This window comes from Dicentrarchus labrax, unplaced genomic scaffold (assembly GCF_905237075.1).
Source record: "Dicentrarchus labrax unplaced genomic scaffold, dlabrax2021, whole genome shotgun sequence".
NCBI classification, from domain to species: domain Eukaryota; kingdom Metazoa; phylum Chordata; class Actinopteri; family Moronidae; genus Dicentrarchus; species Dicentrarchus labrax.
Window position 1 is genome coordinate 34088425 of NW_026136719.1, and position 18719 is coordinate 34107143.

The 18719-nt window shown below is 40.7% G+C and overlaps 1 protein-coding gene across 2 annotated transcripts in view; it reads left to right on the top strand.

Moving 5' to 3' along the window:
* Positions 1–18719, top strand: part of ccdc102a (coiled-coil domain containing 102A) — an 87746-nt gene that overhangs the window by 30120 nt on the left and 38907 nt on the right. For both annotated transcript variants that reach the window (XM_051380014.1, XM_051380013.1), the window contains 2 exons: positions 12102–12589; positions 14099–14491. In XM_051380014.1, the coding sequence (XP_051235974.1) occupies positions 12227–12589; positions 14099–14491 (756 nt within the window). In that variant the 5' untranslated portion in view covers positions 12102–12226. The remainder of the gene's footprint in view (positions 1–12101; positions 12590–14098; positions 14492–18719) is intronic.

An 18719-nucleotide genomic window follows, 5' to 3' on the forward strand; every position in this document is an offset into this window, starting at 1 on the left:
ACAAGGTAAACTCCAGGCAGACAACATGAAAGCTAAAGGGATTTGTGTGTGTGTGTGTGTGTGTGTGTGTGTGTGTGTAAGTAAGATGTTTACACTTATTGCAGTTTTCTTATATTTCAATTATTTGACATTTTGGAAATTTAATAAATATTGACATAACAATCAATTTGAAACCCTTACAGTTGCATATTTGTTTTCAGGATGGGATTTTTCCTGTTAACAGGATTTCCTGTTTTTCTGACTTCCTTTTCTATACTTACCTCAAGTTGCCTTTTGGGACATACATGCATACATACGTACATATCATACTTGCCTGTTGAGAGGAGTTTATTTCAGCCTCATAAAATCAACAGTAATGATAATAATAATATTAAAGCTGCAAGCAGCGTTGAACGGGACCTCGCAGCCGGCGCGTGTCGGGGTGTGCTGCGGCCGCGTCACGTGCGATCGTGACACATGCGGACCACAACATGAAGATTTCACGTAAATTAGATCAAAATAGCCACGCAGAGCTTACTTCCTGTTGTCAGTAGGTGGCACTCTCACTATATCTGAATATTGTCACATAGACAAGTTCAGGGCGGGACTCTTATAAAATATGTGAAGTTTCATTGTGATAGGACTTTGAGGTAAAGAACATTTTTAAAATCATTATGTTGTAATCAGTATTATCAAAATGATTAGTTCATAATGTTATAATAATCTTATAACCTTAATACCTACAAATATTTGCAGTCTGTGCATGTCAGGGTGTGCTGTGTGATGCGACAGCTTATCATATGTGGACCACAACATTAAAATATCATGTAAGATCATAATTGCCATGCAGCGCTTACTTCCTGTTGCCAATAAGTGGCACACTCATTATATCTGAATATTGTCAAATAGACGTGTTCAGGGCGGGACTCTTATCAAATATGTGAAGTTTCATTGAGATCAGATAATGTACACTGAAGTTGTGAGGATGTGTTCAGGCTAGGACTGTTACAGAATATGTGAAGTTTAGTGGACATTGGACATTGTGCACTGAATTTATTACTATCTGTTTATGGTGAATGGTCAAAATTCAACGCAACGCCACGTCCACGCCCTTCGACGGAATAACGTAAATAGCACAACTTTTAATCATGAATATCTTCTGATTGCGCTCATTAAATTTGAAGTCGATCCAATAAATTCCCTTGGAGGAGTTCGTTCAAACACAACACGAAAATTCACCGAAAATGACAAAAAAAATCAAAATGGCTGACTTTGATGCCACGCAACGGACACGCCCTTTAATGTACATGCACAAATAGCACAACTTTTAATCAGCACCATGTTTTGACTGTATTGACCAATTTTGAAGTAGATCCGATAAATTCCCTAGGAGGAGTTTGTTTAAATACAAGGCGAAAGATTCACCGAAAATGCGCACGGAATTCAAAATGGCCAACTTTGATGGCACGCCACGGACACGCCCTTCAACGTACATGCACAAATAGCACAACTTTTAATCAGCACCATTTTTCTCCTGTAGGGGGCGTTACAATCACGACAAACACGATTTTTGGTATGTGAGCTTCAGGCACCAGTCTACACGTGCCCTGTGAATTTTGAACTATTACTGTCTCTGCACAGTGATTTATTATGCCAAAAGAGCGCCACCTAGTGGCGTATTTTTTTTTCCCTTTTTAAGTGAGCCTCAGGGAGCCATGGGCAATCATCTTACCAAGCTTCATTTCAATCACACGTGCCGTTGCAGAGATATAAACTTCTTCATTTTAAAGAGCGCCACCTTGTGGCAATGACATGAAATTGTGCACGATGCCTAAGAAAGACATGAGTAACTATGGACCCAAATTTGGTGACAATCGGACATAGCAATGTGGAGAAATGGTCCACTTCCTTTTTTGACGAAAAATCCACAGGAAGTGCTAATTTTATAATGTGCTTATTTTTTTTTAAATCAAAATTCTTTGAATTACTTTTTTATTAGGACGGTCCCCACATGCTACGTGAAAATTTTTGTGCGGATCGGACAAAGCACATGGAGGAACACGGAAAAGTAGTTTATGGACATTTCGCGCTCTAAAAAAAAAATAAAAGTCTAGGCGGAAGTGGGTGGGGCTTACATGGGAAGATTCAGCTCTATTCACCGAACGCGTGGATACAAGGTTTTTGAATGTGCGACAAACTATGCAGAAGTTATTAGCCTAAACGCATTTTTTATGATAGTAGCGCCACCTAGTGGCTAACCCGAAAGCGACACATAGAATATCAAATTTTTTACCAGGCCTGACCACCTTGCCAAATAAAATTGAGTTTTCGTATATATGTTCAGGGGGGCAAAATCACAGTCAAAGGCGCTAAAAATAATAATAAGAAACATAGCAAATAAAATAGGGACCTCCAGTGGTCGCTGGCTCGGTCCCTAATTAAAGCAAACAGAGCTCTGGTATCGGAATAGTATCGGTATCGGCAGATATCCAAATTCAGGTATCGGGATCAGATCGGAAGTGAAAAAATGTCGATCGGTGCATCCCTAGTCCAAATATATGTTTAGAAGAAGTAATATTATCTGGTTGCAAGAATGTCTGAAAGTTGTCCTCAAATAGTGTTACTGCTGCCAGAAACATTAGATTTAGAATAATTGAATGCCTTACCAGTTGAAAATCTACGCCTCAGGTCACATGTTGACAATTTAAAGATGCTTATATAAGCTTCTTTCTTGTGGTGGATTTCACTCTTCTTCTTTTTGTCCGTCCATCCTGCCCTCTGATACATTCAGCATCCCTGGTGCTCTGTAGCCAAAGGAACAGAAATCAGTCACAGTTTGATGTGACTCTAAAAATGGAACTCGTGGTTACAGTTTGCGTTGTGTTTTAAGGGTGGTCATGAAGGTATAGACGGGGGGTGGGCAGTCTGCTGCTCTGGAGCTGCATGTGTCTCTTTAGCCCCTCTCCAGTGGCTCCCTGTGGCTTTGAAATATTTAAATTACATTTTCATTTATCTTTGGTGGCCTAAAGTGATTCATACATAAAAAAAATTAAAATGTGCAACATTTTTTCCTCTGTATTTCACCAAACCTCAATAGCGGTGGCTATGAGTCTTGATCCCATAGCTATAGGCTAGCTATGGAATCCAAATCCAAAACCAGAAAAGTCTCAGAGGAAAACAGCAGATTTGTTTTCTTTCAACACCAACACTGCTGGTTTACTGGTATTCTTGGTCTGTAGTGAGAAATTAGCATTATAAGGCTCAAATATGTTAATTCTAAAAAAAAAAAAAAATTGGCCAAAAATGCCTCTTTTGATTATAAAGGTTACTGACCCCTGGTGTGGATGTTAAAAAATAAATCAATAAATATCGATCTGTAAAAGCTATTAACTGAATAATTACTCTAGCACAGTGTTTTCAGTTTTGCCCTATTTCAACACAGATGCTGCTGTTGCCGGGTAGAGTTGCTGCACCAGCATCTTTAAATATGTGGGAGAAAAAAAACATTTTGAAGTTCAGCGCAGAAATCACTACAGCATGTCACACACATACACACACACATACACACACATAAATATAAATATATATATATATATATATATATATATATACACACACACACACACACACACACACACACACACACACACACACACACACACAGAATTGAAGTGTGGTGTAAAGAGGGAGTTCCAGTGCAAGTCAGTGCAGGCTAATGATGAACGACACCATGTTTTACACATTCCTACATGGAAATATACGAATCTGTCTGGACACAGTCCTGTCAGCTACACACCCAAATATGCTAACATACTCTCCTCCCCTTAGCAGTAAATAAAGTGTGTGTGTGTGTGTGTGTGTGTGTGATTGTGTGTGTGTGTGTGTGTGTGCGTGTGTGCGCGTGCGTATATGACCAAAGGGGCAAACCCCTAGAACCTCAGTCATATCAGTAAAGTATTTACGTACCATTATGTATGGAGAGTCAGCAGGAAGTCCACCAGCTCAGACAGAGTAGGGACTATTGCACATGCTCTTTAAGCAAACAGTGAATGCACCTGGGGAACAACTTTTATTGAAATAGATGTGGTGCCATCGTGGAACATGGTATCTAGTTCTCTTAATACGTGTGAACACTGTTGTTGACCAACATCTCTGACACTCTGATAGGATGGGACAACTTCTATATTTGTATTTCTGTTATGTTAGCATTGAGTATATGATGTCTAGAACCAAAACTGTGGTCAAAAGGTCCTAAAAAGTTTCTGGGAAAATGACTAACTGTGCCATCTATGGCAGGAGCCACTTATTTGAAATCACATACTTGCTGTGCTACATTTGTTTTTGATCCCCAGGAAGTGATATTTCCAAACCTATTTATTGGGATTTTACTAAATGATTGTATCACGATCGATAAAGCTTGCAAATAGAATCCAACCCCCTCCCCCAGACATCCCCTTCAATCATACAGAAGTAATGACAAAACAGGGACAGCAATGTAAAGAAAGACACAAATAATAATGCTTTTACACACAGGTGAATATGGCAATAATAAGAGTAATCCACAGCGGCAAGACTATAACACTAGATTTAAAGACAATGAACCTGAGATGAGATCTATTGGAAATAAAATAAAAAGGATGCAATTACTTCTACAGGTCAAGTACTCAACTCTGATCTGTGGGAAGTATGTGGCTAGGAGCTTCCCCAATCTGTAATTTGTGTTAGGCTGTGGTAGTATATAAGATCAGGCCTCCATGTTCACCGTGTTACCAGGTCTCTTTGCATCATGGCTGGGGTTGTGCTCCACAATAATGATGGAAGGGTTAATTAAATTAATGAAAGAGTTCATCACATTCATAGAATATATTGTCAGCATGCCACACATTATATTTCAACCGATCATAATTACACTCTAATTATCTCAAATATATTTCAAACTTGACCATCTCTGAGGCAGGGCCCTCTGTCCCGTACTGTCCTTGTAACACAGCCAGGTGTGAAGGCTGAGTATGAGTGTGAGAGTGAGTGTGTATTGTGCTACTCTCCACAGATGTGATTAGTGTGGATATAGCATCTAAAGCCTGGCTTTTGTTTTTTATGTGAGCTCTATTCGAGGCTTCCAGGTGTCTCGCCTCTCTGACTTGTGGAGGATAGCTTTGTGTGTGAGAGAGAGAGAGAGAGAGAGATACTCTCTCCACTAAAAACTGTGGATCACTGAGTTTTAGTTCTTTAGATCGAGTGGATCGAGTCTCCCTCAGCGCAGCATTACACTGACATGATTTGCTGATCATGGCTGCTCTCAGTTCCACTGCTGATTGGATCCTCTTTAAAAATCCACAACTCTTCCACAGTGTGCCTGTTGCTCCACCTGACAGTTAATTCTGCCTGTTTTGCTGCCAACCTCTTTATAAGCATGATCTGACATTGTTGATGACTGTTTAGTCATTTTTAATGGCAGTGATGTACTCAATTATTTTACAGATGAATCCAGGACATCCCAGGTATCACATGACCAGTTTCTGGCTAGCACCAAAGCATAAACTTACGTCCTGAATCAGCCATTATGACATTGTTTGTGGATATATTTAGGGACCGAGCCAGTGTCAACACTGGGAGGTCCCTATTGTTTTTGCTAAAGGTATTATTATTATTTGTAGTAAACTTTGACTGCTAATTTGCCCCCCTGAACATATATGAAAGTGCAATTTTATTTGGCAAAGTGGTCAGGCCTGGTGAAGATATTCTATGCGTCGCTTTTGGGTCGGCCACTAGCTGCTACTATTAAGAAAAGTAGGTTTGGGCTAATAACTCCCGCATCGCCATTCAAAAACATTATATCCACGCGTTCGATGAATGGAGCTGCATCTCCCATTTCAGGGCTTCAATTTTAACTCCTACAGATTTTATCGGATTGACTTCATATTCGATCACTGCAATCTAGACACATTGGTGATCAAAAGTTAATCAAATATTTACTGTACGTCAAAGGGTGTGTCCGTGGCATGGTGCTGAATTTCCACGTTTCGCAGTGAAGAGTCTCGCTATGAAAGTCTAAGTCTTTTGCACGGTGTCTGAAACGCGTGACAACGTAGAGCGGTCTCCCTCAGCTTCTGGCGATGAAGGCTTGGGCGTGGGGTGACGTGGCATGGCGCCCGAGTTGCGTGGAGTGAGAGGTCCCGCCCAATGCTGCTTGCAGCTTTAATTTCTGTGTATTTTCAGTGTGTACATTATTTAACACATGATCTTTTGGCCCCAGACTGTGTACTACGTCAAAACCTCTGTTGAAATCTGTAGCTTGGTAACAATCGTGGCAAGGTTTATCTTTGTTTTACATCATAGCCGTTGGTTCCCATGACTCCTGCTCTCATACCAGCCTCACTTAAGCCTGACATTTACATCTTAGCCCCAGAAGGCTAAATTACAGTTTAATTTCTCACTTCAAAAGATCTGACTTTGCGAAAATGCCAAACTACAGCATTTGCAGTTGTAGTCATAGTACACTACAATGTGTATGATGTACTAAGGATTTTGTCACCTGTCTGTATTTCAGTTTGTAATTATTTTACGTTTATCAGCTGTAATTGTTATTGATTGAATTGCAATAGATGAACTGTAATTGGTCTGATATTTGGATCAGTGTGTCATTGTTGACACTGATGCCAAAACAAAAATACATTTATAGACCTGCTAAAATAGATTTTGCAATAACTGAGTTGATAACATCTGATCAGGGGTGTGTCCAGAGGGGGGCCTGGGGTGGCATTGGCCTGATTGGTTATCCTTACCTCTTTCAGAGGCTGTAGCAGGCACTGTTTTAAAGGTGAAGTGAAGATCATATGAAACTAGAAAATTTAATGCATTTATTGGTACCAAGTGTGAACCTATCATGACGTCACCCATTGGTTTGTGGACGACCATTTTGAAGCCTCCAGTTCAGCATTTTGACCGCCGCCATGACAGTAAAACGGACCCAGCATGAGCCAGTGGACATGACGTACCTGCTAGTTCATCTATGCTCATTGGCTGCGCAGTTTTGACTCGTCCGTAGCCGGAAACAATGGCAGCTCGCACGTCACACAATCTCGTATACAGGCTACAGTACAACAGCACACTAAAATATGTTTCTGAAACAATTTTAAGTAAGAAATAGGCAATGCAGTAGAAGAATCTGGATTCATATTTGATCAACACTGCCTAGTTTGACAGTTTGATCTGAATTTGGTGCGCTGCACTGGACAGACTCACTGAGAATAACCTGTCAATCACAAGGTAGCCCCGCCCAAAAGCATACCCTACTTTATCGTCTATTTTTCTCTAAATTGGACCATAATTTACTAAATGAACATCTTAATGTATGGAAGAAGATGTGAAACTAGAGACCCTAAACTCATCAGGAAACTGTTTACTGAGCTCATAAATGAAATGAATGATATCTGAATGAAAATGGGTTCTATGGGTACCCACGAGTCTGCCCTTTGCAGACGTGCCTACTTAATGCTAATCCAGTGCAGATTGGGGCAAAAAAATATGCAGTTCCTTGCATGTGGTATCAATGTTATTTTGCCCTAGTGTTTTTGAATATTTCTTCATACTTGGGTCAATAAAAAGTGTTGGAATGGCATGAATTGGGAATGACTGGAATGCCCCACCTGTGCCACCATGTGCACTCTATCTAGTGAGTAAGCTAACATCATCTTTTTTCAATTAAAATATATGACAGTACACATCTTATTTATATGATATAAAGGCCTGTTCTTTAGGGAATTTCGTTTTGAACATTGTAATAATATTCAATAAAATCATTAAAATATCCTCTTATGGAATTTAGAGTTCTATCAGTTTGGTAACTGATGTGTTCTGAGCGAGCACTGCTTGGAGGAAAACACTTCCCTACCACAAAATATATGTGTTTACTGCTGAACATTTGCAATAATTTCAATATGATCATTTTTTGAAGATTAGAAGAAAATGTAAACTAATTCAGATGTTTTGAAGTGATCATTTGTGAAATGTTTATGCAGTTGAAGCTCTAATGAAGCTTAGAAGTGTGATTTGAAGCACTGAAAGTATAGACCGGTTATCGGGTCCAAGATTCAGCATTTTCCTGATGTAGCCGCCTCTCTCTGTCTGTAATCTGTGCACTCTCTCTGTACACCTTCACAAGTAATAGTTATACTTGTTTTAACATTTTAGTGGCAGTAGAGGTGTTTAAAGCAGAGCTGTCAGTTGATGTGTGAGCACATAAAACACCGGTTGAAGAGTAAGATATGAAAGCAGTTCAAATGTCAGCATGCTTAGAAATAAGAGAAATGAGAAAGCCACTCAGGTTAAACAGTCTGTCGTGACGCTGCTGCCTGATTGTGTTGAAAGGCAAGTACACCGGTTTTTAATTTTTCTCTCTCTTTACTGCAGTGGTGAATTTAGCCTCTCCTCATGCCCGCCATCCTCCACTGATTTTTCCTTTCCACACTTTGATTTGGGACCATCCCACTGAAGCTCTCATAAGCCCCCTTCACACTAGCAAAGACCAGAGATAGCTCTCATAAGCCCCCTTCACACTAGCAAAGACCAGAGATAGAGTCCTCAGTAGATACACCACTTACTACACCTAAGCCCCTGAACCCTTGGCTCTTTTGCTTGGTTTTCACTCTTTTTATTCACAGGGTTTTGGCATAGTCGCTACATGTTTTACCAGGCATGCCATTTATTGTCTGCTCCTCTGAAAAATACCACCAGTTTCTCAAAATGATATTGATAGTGTAAAACAAACAAAGCTTTTTTTCTTTTTCTTAAATCTATTTGAGATAAACATGTTCTGAATTTTGGACTACAGTTTCCATCATTTTTTGGGTGATGCATTACAGTTCAAATCATATGACACACATTCAGGAGATGAGAGCTGTGATATACTGTAATTAATAAAGCAATTAAAACGGAATCATCCTGAAGTATTTAGATCTACCATACATAAAAGTTCTGTCAGATCCATTTTTAAGGAATCTCAAAATTATTGATAAAATAATATTTGATATTTATGTTCGACAAAGTCAGATTTGCAATATAGGAGTCAGTGGCATATAGTGGTGAAGTTGCAGTTTGCAACCAACTGAATACCCTTTGCCTTCCAAGCGTGTAGGAGAAACTGCAGCGGCTGTGGAAAAAAAAGAAATGTGACAGGCCCTATCTAGAGCTAGTGTTTGGTTTGTCCGTTCTGGGCTACTGTAGAAACATGGTGGTTAAACATGGCGGACTCCGTAGAAGAGGACCTGCTCCCTCTGTAGATAAAAACAGCTTATGAAAACATACCTATGAAAATTATATTCCATTTCTGACAATAGATCCTCCTAAATGTTTCACACCGGACCTTTAGGACTAATGAAAGAAGAGTGGATTGCCAATATTAGGCAATAACCAGTAATAACAGACTATTCACACTGAATCCAGTAAGTCATCAACTTCTTTGTCTCTGTTGATACTGCCCTAAAATCAGTATGTAGACTCATTACTGTCAGTAACTTGACTCATGTGGCACCTGTTTCCAATATTATCAGCCCATCAAAAGGCTGTTATCTATTGTTATCACTGCCATCCTAATGCTTTAGACAGGCAAACTGCGCCTACCAGTAGACCGGAGGGTACATATCTTTCATTATTATCATTGATAAATTATCACATTGGTCAAGTTAGCAATAACAAATATGCAACTTCCTGTTACACTTTCAAAATAAAGCTTGCTTAGGTTAGGTTTCAGAAAAGATTGTAAGTTGCATTACTTCACTTAAATACCTTACGTAACTTAAGTTAGGGTCACGAACAGCGGCCTTCTGGGTAAGTCCTGTCTTTGTTTGATCCATCCACTCTCATTATCATTATTGCCCCCCACAGGTACCACACCTTCATACCTCCAGCTTACCAATAGATGATATTGGAACCAATTAGGAGGTAGAGTAGGACCATACTTCCTTATATCTATGGTCCTGATGACTAAACTGGTAATGAATATTGTATGGGCTGATAACATTCAAAGCAGGTGGGTGTTGACTATTAGGACATTTAGGAAAAGTGTACTGTGTGTGTTTTAGATACACCTGTCTGCTTTCTGCTGGTGCCTGAATGCACACCTCTCTGCTCAAGACCTTAAGTGTGGGTACTGGGACATGCTCTTAAGTAAAGGTCCACCATGTTGTTTGTTTGTTTGTTTATGTGGATGTCGCATTAGCTAACAGGAATAGGCTAAACATATTTTTTGTGGTTTTTCCCTCCACTAAGCCCCCAGCTGCTAACGCTAAACCCGCTTCATTTCCTTTCCTTTTCTTCTGGAGTTGTTCCCACAGCTCCAGCTCTCCTATGGAACTTCCTCTGGAGGGGAGAGAGGGGGAGGCAGCGGGGGGAGGAGGGAGGGAAGGAGTAGAGCTTTTCTTGGCCCAGAGAAATGGAGGCCAACTTCACCACAGCCAGAGGTGGTGTTTTTCTCCAGGATTTCTCAACCCAGACCTGGCACTGACAGCAGAGATAAGATCAGAGTTCGTCCACAGGTCCCTGAGGGGAAATATAGCACAAATGTGTTGTATTATGATCCAGCAAAAAAAAAATACAAAGAGAAACTATACCTTCAAATGATTATTGGAAGACTAGAAAGTCTTAAAAATAAATATGTGAATGAAAAATGTTAAAATATAGTTAGATAAAAGTAAAGATAAGTTTGTACATATGAATTGTGGCTATAATCTGTAACATTTCCTCATTAAGCAGTGTATAAACTCTAGAGCTATGTTCTATGTAGTTGAGTTGTGTTCTTCCATTATCCCAAATGTTTCCAACAATATTCAAACTCAGAGAAATCTGTCATTTTATTCAGGTAACACTGCGTTTCACCGGTTGCCTGTCGATGGCGTCATATCCCCTTTGTGCCTGTGTCAGCGTTGTGGTTGTCTGCCAGAAGCTGTCATACATTGACTGTTGATCCAGTCTGAAGCCACATTGTTACCATCCACTGTTTAGATCTTGGTGCTTTTTAACTCTAGATTTGAACCGGAAGAAGGATTTTAGTCATCGGACGTCAGAGAAACAAGCTGAGCTAACGTTAGCAGCAGCTCGACTCGCAGCCCCTCCGGGACGTCCTTTGTCTGTCCAACAGTGTGGGAGAAGCAGTGATTTTTAAGGTGGAACTGCTTTATTCAGTGTGTTTAGTGGTTTTAATCAGTGGGTCTGTTTGTGTTGGAGAGGAGGAGACCTCTGTGGATCATTGGGCTCCCGGTAGAAACCTCCTGAACCATGAACACTGAAGGAATCCTAACCGGGAGAAGCTGACTGCAATGAAGGCAATGGTGGTGAAGACAACAATTCCCGTGATCCCATGCTACTTCATGACATCATCAGACTACCTTTTTTGTTTTTATGTGAGAGAAAGGAAATTACGTACTGTACATTTAATGTTTTGTGCATAAATGTTTTGCTCAGGAACAGTGGGAAATTCTTAAGGTACATAGGCAAGGAATTGATAGGGATGAGGGTTTTATGGTCTGAATGTCAGACCAGTATGTAGTGTAGTTCATTTAAAGGTCCAGTGTGTAACATTTAGGAGGATCTGTTGTCAGAAATTCAGTTTCAGTTGCTTGCAGTCTGCACTTTCACTGCTAGATGCCACTATATCCTCAACCCCGGTCCCTGAAAGCCTCCAGGTTGATGTGACCCATTCACTGAACACATGTCATGGGAAAATGTCTACTTTCCAAAAACATTTGGCTTTGTGAGTTTCCTACTTTCAGATCAATTCTTGTCTGTGTTCTCGAGCTCATTTGGGTTTAGTTTTACATCGAGCTGCTTCTCATTAAGCAGTAGAAGTAGTTTCAGTCTCAGTCATGTGAACCAGCTGTCCAGCCTCTCTTTGGATTTATATGGTTCAAAAAGCAGACGAGGGCTTTTCCTCCCCAAAGGCAGCAATGTGCCTGTCAGTGATTTCCTTGGACTGTGTCTGTTCTAAAGTTAGATTCTTCACTTTTGATCAACCTTGAATTGTTTTGTCCTCAGTAGGGCCCATTTCTTTTCAATGCACATGAGGGGAACAGATTTAGATGCACTAGCTAGTTACATTCTCCCTGTTGCTGTGTTTCTGTCTCCAGGCTGATCCCTGACTGACTGATGATGATGAAGCTCTCCTGAATCTCCCCACTGACGACCCCGACCCGACCCCCCCCCTGCCCCCTCCATCCTCCTCACTGTCCTCAACCACATCCCTACCTGCATCATGAACCACACTCCTAGCCCCCACCTGTCCGAAGGCGGCAAGTCGGCCGGAGGTGGCCTGCTGTGCAGCCTGGGTCTGGGGTCCGACAGGGGGATCCGCTCCCCGGACAGCCTCACCCACACCCCCAGCCCCACCGGAGGAACCCCGAGCTCCAGCCCCCCGCTGCTGCTGTCACCAGGGCTGGGAGGCCTCGGACTGGGATCCCTAGGGGCGATGGGCGACGGAGCCGGGGCTGACTGGGAGAGCAGGGAGGAGCTAAGGCTCAGGGAGCTGGAGGAGGCTCGGGCCAGAGCGGCCCAGATGGAGAAGACTATGAGGTGGTGGTCGGACTGCACCGCCAACTGGAGAGAGAAGTGGAGCAAGGTGGGGTTCTGCTTACTGCAGCCAGAAGAGAGAATATATACTGAAACTCTGTGAATCACTCCAGTAATCATGGTGGTACTGTTGGGTCTCTGTAAATAATGTTAGAAAGAGTTCGGTCTAGACCTGCTCTATTTGAAAAGTGTCCTGAGATAACTTCTGTTATGAATTGGCGCTATACAAATAAAATTGAATTGAATTGAATTGAATTGAATTGAATTAATCATACATACTCATTTTCATCTTTCTGTGTACATATGTATAGATTTTATGATGACTCACCTTTTCTGTTTAAATAATAATTTGATTTGTTAGCTGTTTTAGTAGAAAAAGTAGGTATTTCCACGTCATGTGCTTGTCCACAGTTGACGTTGTTACAACCACATCATGCTTGTTAATCCAATAGTGAGTCAGGAACAAGCTTAAAAGAAATCTGTCTATTTGTAGTCTGTTATATTAGTTTGCCACGAATCTGAGAGGACAGGAGGAAGGACAGTTTGTTTGATGTCAGAAATATGACTTCTATTTCTGACATCTTAGATGTTTGTAGTGAGATATTATTGAGTACACTTTGCAGTTGTAGACTTAACTGTTGCTGCTCTAGAAACTGCAACCTGTGTAGGGTTTTTAAATAAATAAAACATAAATAGGGCACCCAAATTGCAGTAGCAGTAGCCTGCTTTTAACCCCATCTCACCATCAGCTACTTAGAAATTTTAGTACAGCAGCTATGCTGGTAATAAATCTTGTTTGGTTACCTAAAGCTACTTAGAAAAAGTTGTTCAAACTACTTTGTTATAATTTTGTATCACATTGTCAATTTGATAATTTTCTTTAACAAAGTATAACACAGAACAGTTTTTTTCTGCCAATAGAGCCTCCTGAATGTTAAACAGTGGACCTTTAAGTATGGCCTTGTTGATTCTTCAGTCCTCAGTCTGACATTCAGGAGGTTTATCCATGATGATGCTGTCTCTGTGTGAGCACTGAGCAACACTCGCCCTTTTGTACATGCACCACACAAAGGTCAAGTGTGTGGTCGACAGATGCATCGGCTGGGCACGCTCACAGCGGGCAGGATGAAAGAATAAGGGTAGGGGGCTGATCAAAGTGGGGGGTCAATCACAGCAGAGAAGCAATGGTAGAATAAAAATGGAAAAACTACTTATATGCTTTCAGGATATAGTGAAAGTTTCACCAAATATGACAAAATATTAAATTACAAATACTGAATTTATCCTAATAACAAATACTGTAAACACAGTGTAGCTTATTTTTGACTCAGTCACACATACACCGTCCTGCTACCACAAATAGCACCATAGCACCAAATGTGAATTAATCCACCACTGAAAATAGTCCCCAACAAATTGACTATTTCCTCCTGTTTGAGTAGTGTTTGCTAAAAACTGCAGTGAAAAATGAAACGGTATCATGACTTGTTTTTACAGTTTAAATCAGCAAGAAACCAATAGCCTTGGGGCTGATAAATTTAGTCTGAATTTTTCCCAGGTTCGTGCGGAGCGTAACCGTGCACGTGACGAAGTTCGTCAGCTGAGACAGCGGCTGGATACCCTCACCAAGGAGCTGACCAGTGTTCGGCGGGAACGGCAGGAACTGGCCTCAGAGAACGAGACCCTACGGCAGGAGACACTGCGCCTCCGTGGTGACCACACGGCCCCCCCTACGTCTGCCACCTCTCCATCTTCCTCCCCCGCACACCCTCGTGGGGCTTCCTCCTCCTCCTCTCCATCCATCCATCCCTCCTCCCCTGCCTCATTATCCTCCTCTCAGGTCCATACTGATGGCAAACTGGACAGGGTTGGGGAGGGCCCACCGGGGTCTCCGGAGCCAGAACCAGTGAGGGACGTGGACTTGGACGGACAAAAGATGGCTCAGCAAAAGGTGAGTCTGCACTGTACGTTGGGATTAGAATACATGTTTTCATTCACAATGCAGATGGGTCTGGGTAAAGTGCATTTTTTGCCCTCAGTAGAGATTTCTCTTATTCAACCCGGCCTCACTCCTAAGTTGTCAAATACAGCAGCTAGGTCAGTGGCCCTCTGCTTCAAAATATGACACTACAGGTATGCCTCTGCCGCTAGTTCTGGATGTGGCTGCCGTCAAAGTCAGGTGATGTAGTATAAAGAGTGAGAAAGTCTGCATATGGAGGTGGTGGAATGCATGGATGTACTTAGAAAGGCGCCATAAAAGTACAGGTCCATTTACCATTTACTAAGCACCGTACTGCAAAAACCTACCGTACAATGCCCCATTTATTTATTACTTATATTGCATTGTGGGTAATTTTTATAAAGCGTGAATATTTTACATTACATTTAATATAGTAATATTACAATAGTAGTAACTGAAGATTATATAATTATTAGTAGTAATAATATTAATAATAAGTATTAGTAATTATTATAATTAGCAGTAATATATCAATATTCATATAACAGGATATATTACAGTACAATATAATATAATACAGCAGAAATAGAACAAATTACAATATACAGTTTAAATACAGTAAAATACTGTTGTAGTAATATAGTATTACTCTATACACTGTACATTGCGTTTCAGCACAGTTCCAGTAGTTTATTGTAAATCTAAATACAGCAACTTGCTGGCAGCTGTGCTGTAAATATAGAAGGAAATCTTTTAGTATTTTCCTAAACCTAACTTTTCTAAATGGCTAAGCCCCGCACATTGCTGCTGTAATGCTATAAGTAGCAGTTTCAGCTGCCTTTGTACTTTTTGGTTTGTATGTTGGTATGTAAATTTGCATGGGGTTGTGTTCTGTGCTGCTGACTAATTATTTGTATGCAAACTAGTTAAAAACTCACATCTGTTGTGTCTTTGAATATGAAAGGGGGTCTGATTGTTCTCTGGGTGCTCATTCAGGACAGCAGCCTGATGATAGACCCGGTCATGTAGATATGAAATGCAGTGATATCAGTGTGCTGATGTCCTCTGCTGCTTAATGGACAATATGACCTGAGCCCCAGTGAATGTAGGCCACACTGACTGCGGTGTCTCTAGGCCTACATCACTCACCCAAGGTGTGTGTGTTTGGGGGGGTTTATTCTATTTAAGAGACACTAGCAGTGTGGGTACCCAGACACACACACACACACACACACACACACACACACACACACACACACACACACACACTCTCTCTCTCTCTCTCTCTCTCTCTCTCTCTCTCTCTCTCTCTCTCTCTCTCTCTCTCTCTCTCTCTCTCTCTCTCATGATACTTGCTTATCCCTGAGGGCTCTGTAATGCTGCAGTACTTCTTCTCTCTGTCAGCCTGGTTTGTGCAGACCATCCTAAACCTGAACCTTTTTTACACACACAGATACAGGAATTCAAGCTATGTGATGTTAGCATTAAGTACCATCATAGCTCAGCCTCCAGCCACTTTGAAATGCTCTGTGGAGGCCATTTAGTACTGAGGAGGTAGCGAGCCAAAGTGAAACAGGGACTTCTGGAAGTCAAATTACTGATAGTCCAACCCTACAACATAGCCTTTCTCAACATGTCACGTAATTTCTATTCATTTGTCAAAGCCAAAATATGTAAGTAACACTTGTGCATTCAAATGTCTATAAAGTCTAGCTCTATGTTCTATATGTAGTTGAGTTGTGTACTTCCATTATCCCAAATGTTTCCCAAAATATTCAAACCCAGAGAAATCTCTCATTTTATTCAGGTAACACTGCGTTTCACCTGTCTCCTGTTAATGGCGTCATATCCCCTTTGTGCCTGCATCAGCGTTGTGGTTGTCTGCCAGAAGCTGTCATACATTGACTTTTTATCCAGTTTGATAAACTGAACATATGTGACAATATGTACCGTGTGACAATAGAAATCAAATGACCCACTCTAGTCTGCAACAATATTTTTCATAATTTGGACAACTCTTTGAACTCATCTGCACAGCATGGATGTTGGCAGTAAATTTGGTAAAAGTGGAAGTACTGATTCAACTTCTTTACTCAAGTAAAAGTGAAGAAGAACAGGCTCTGAAATGAAGTCAAAGTATAAAAGTAAAGAGTACTGATTTCTCTCTGGTTTCTCTGAAGGACTTTTCTACCAGCTGTTTCTGTACAAAGATAACTGAAACTTCAAACAGGGTCGAATCTCTCTCTCTGTCTGTTTAGTCTTTTACGTCATTTTCTTCTTGTTACGTCTGTCACATGTGATATGTCTGGATCTTGGGAAGGCGGGCAATGATGCAAAATAAAAATAATCGCTAATTCCCCTCAAATGCATTAAAAACTAAATTAAGGCCTGTGTTGAAAAAATGTGAGTAGAAAATGCAGATGTTTGTGTAAAAATGTCGGGAATAAAAGTAAAAAATAAATACTACTATATAAGTACAGATACCTGAAAAAACGACTTAAGTATTTATACCTTGTTACTTCCCACCTTAGCTGACACAGACCAGAAAACCATGCTTTACAAATAATACTGCAGACCAGTTTCCACAATAGTCTCAAACACCACTAACCTCTTTTACCACCTATGTTAGAATCATTTCAAACAGTACGGAGACAGTCTGCCGTTGAGAGCTTTGTTTTTGGCATTTAAGTGTGTATTTGGCTGCTTTTCCCCAAGTGTTAACATCCAAAACACCATCATCTCCATCTCCAAACTCTCTCTCTCTCTGAAGTGTTTATTTCCTCTTAATGTATTCATAATTCGATACATGCTAAAGATTACAATGTCATAATTTTATGAGTAATGTGTTAACAGTTTTTCTCTGGTGAAGTTGGGCCGCAAGTAAAGTAAATAATGTATTATTATTATTCCTTCTCTGATCTTCCACTGCTGAGCTCTCCTTCACTTACCTGTCCTGGAGGGCAGTACGAAGATCAGTCCCAGAGCTGACTGCATAATGAGTTGCTGTCTTAGTAAATGAGGTGCTGAATACAGTTGTGCTCATAAATTTACATACCCCTGGCAGAATTTGTAAAATGTGTACCATTCTATAAAGAAAACATGAGTGACCAAGCCAACATTTATTTTTAGTGGACTTCAAATTAAACTATAAGGCATCACAGAATAGCCCAATCATTAAACAAAACACAGCAATAAAGAAAATACTGAGATGCTCCCCGTTCAAAAGTCTGCATACCCTGACATCTTAATAATGTGTGTTGCCCCCTTTAGGATCAGTGACAGCTTGCAGTCTTTTGTGATAGTTGTGGATGAGGCCCTTTATTTTGCCCATTCTTCTTGGCAAAAAGCTTCCAGGTCCTGTAAATTCTTGGGTTGTCTTGCATGAACTGCACGTTTGAGATCTCCACAAAGTGGCTCAATGATACTGAGGTCAGGAGACTGTGATGGCCACTCCAGAACCTTCACTTTCTTCTGCTGGAGCCACTGGAGGGTTGTCTTGGCCTTGTGTTTAGGATCATTGTCATGTTAAATAGTCCAACTGTGTCCCATGCGCAGCTTTCAGGCTGATGAATGCAAAATGTCCTCCAATGTTTTCTGATAACATGCTGCATTCATATTTTCATAAATTTTAACTAAATGTCCTGTGCCGCTGTAGCTCACCCCCCCCCAAAAAAACACAAAAAAATAAAAACATCCACCTCCATGCTTCGCAGTAGTGATGGTGTGTTCATCATAGGCCTTGTTGACTCCTCTCCAAACATTTCAAGTTCAATTTTGGTTTCATCACTCCAAATGACTTTCTTCCAGAGGTTTTGAGGCTTGTCTAGGTGCTGTTTGGCATATTGCAAGTGGGCTGTTTTGTGGCGTTGGTGCAGTAAAGGCTTTTTTCTGGCGACTCTATCATGCAGCCCATTTTTGTTCAAGTACCTTCTATCTTGAAACAGCCACACCAATTTTTTCCAGAGAAGCCTGTATTTCAGCAGAAGTTGCTTGTGTGTTTTTCTTTGCATCCCTACAAATCTTTCTTACAGTTGTGGCTGAAATCTTCGTTGGTCTACCTGGACATGTCTTGGTGTCAACAGAACCCCTACTTTTCCACTTCTTTATCAGAGTTTGAACACTACCAATTGCCATTTTCAAATCTTTGGAGATCTTTTTATATACTTTTCCAGATTTATAAAGTTCAACTACCTTTTGTCTGAGGTCTTTTGACAGTTCT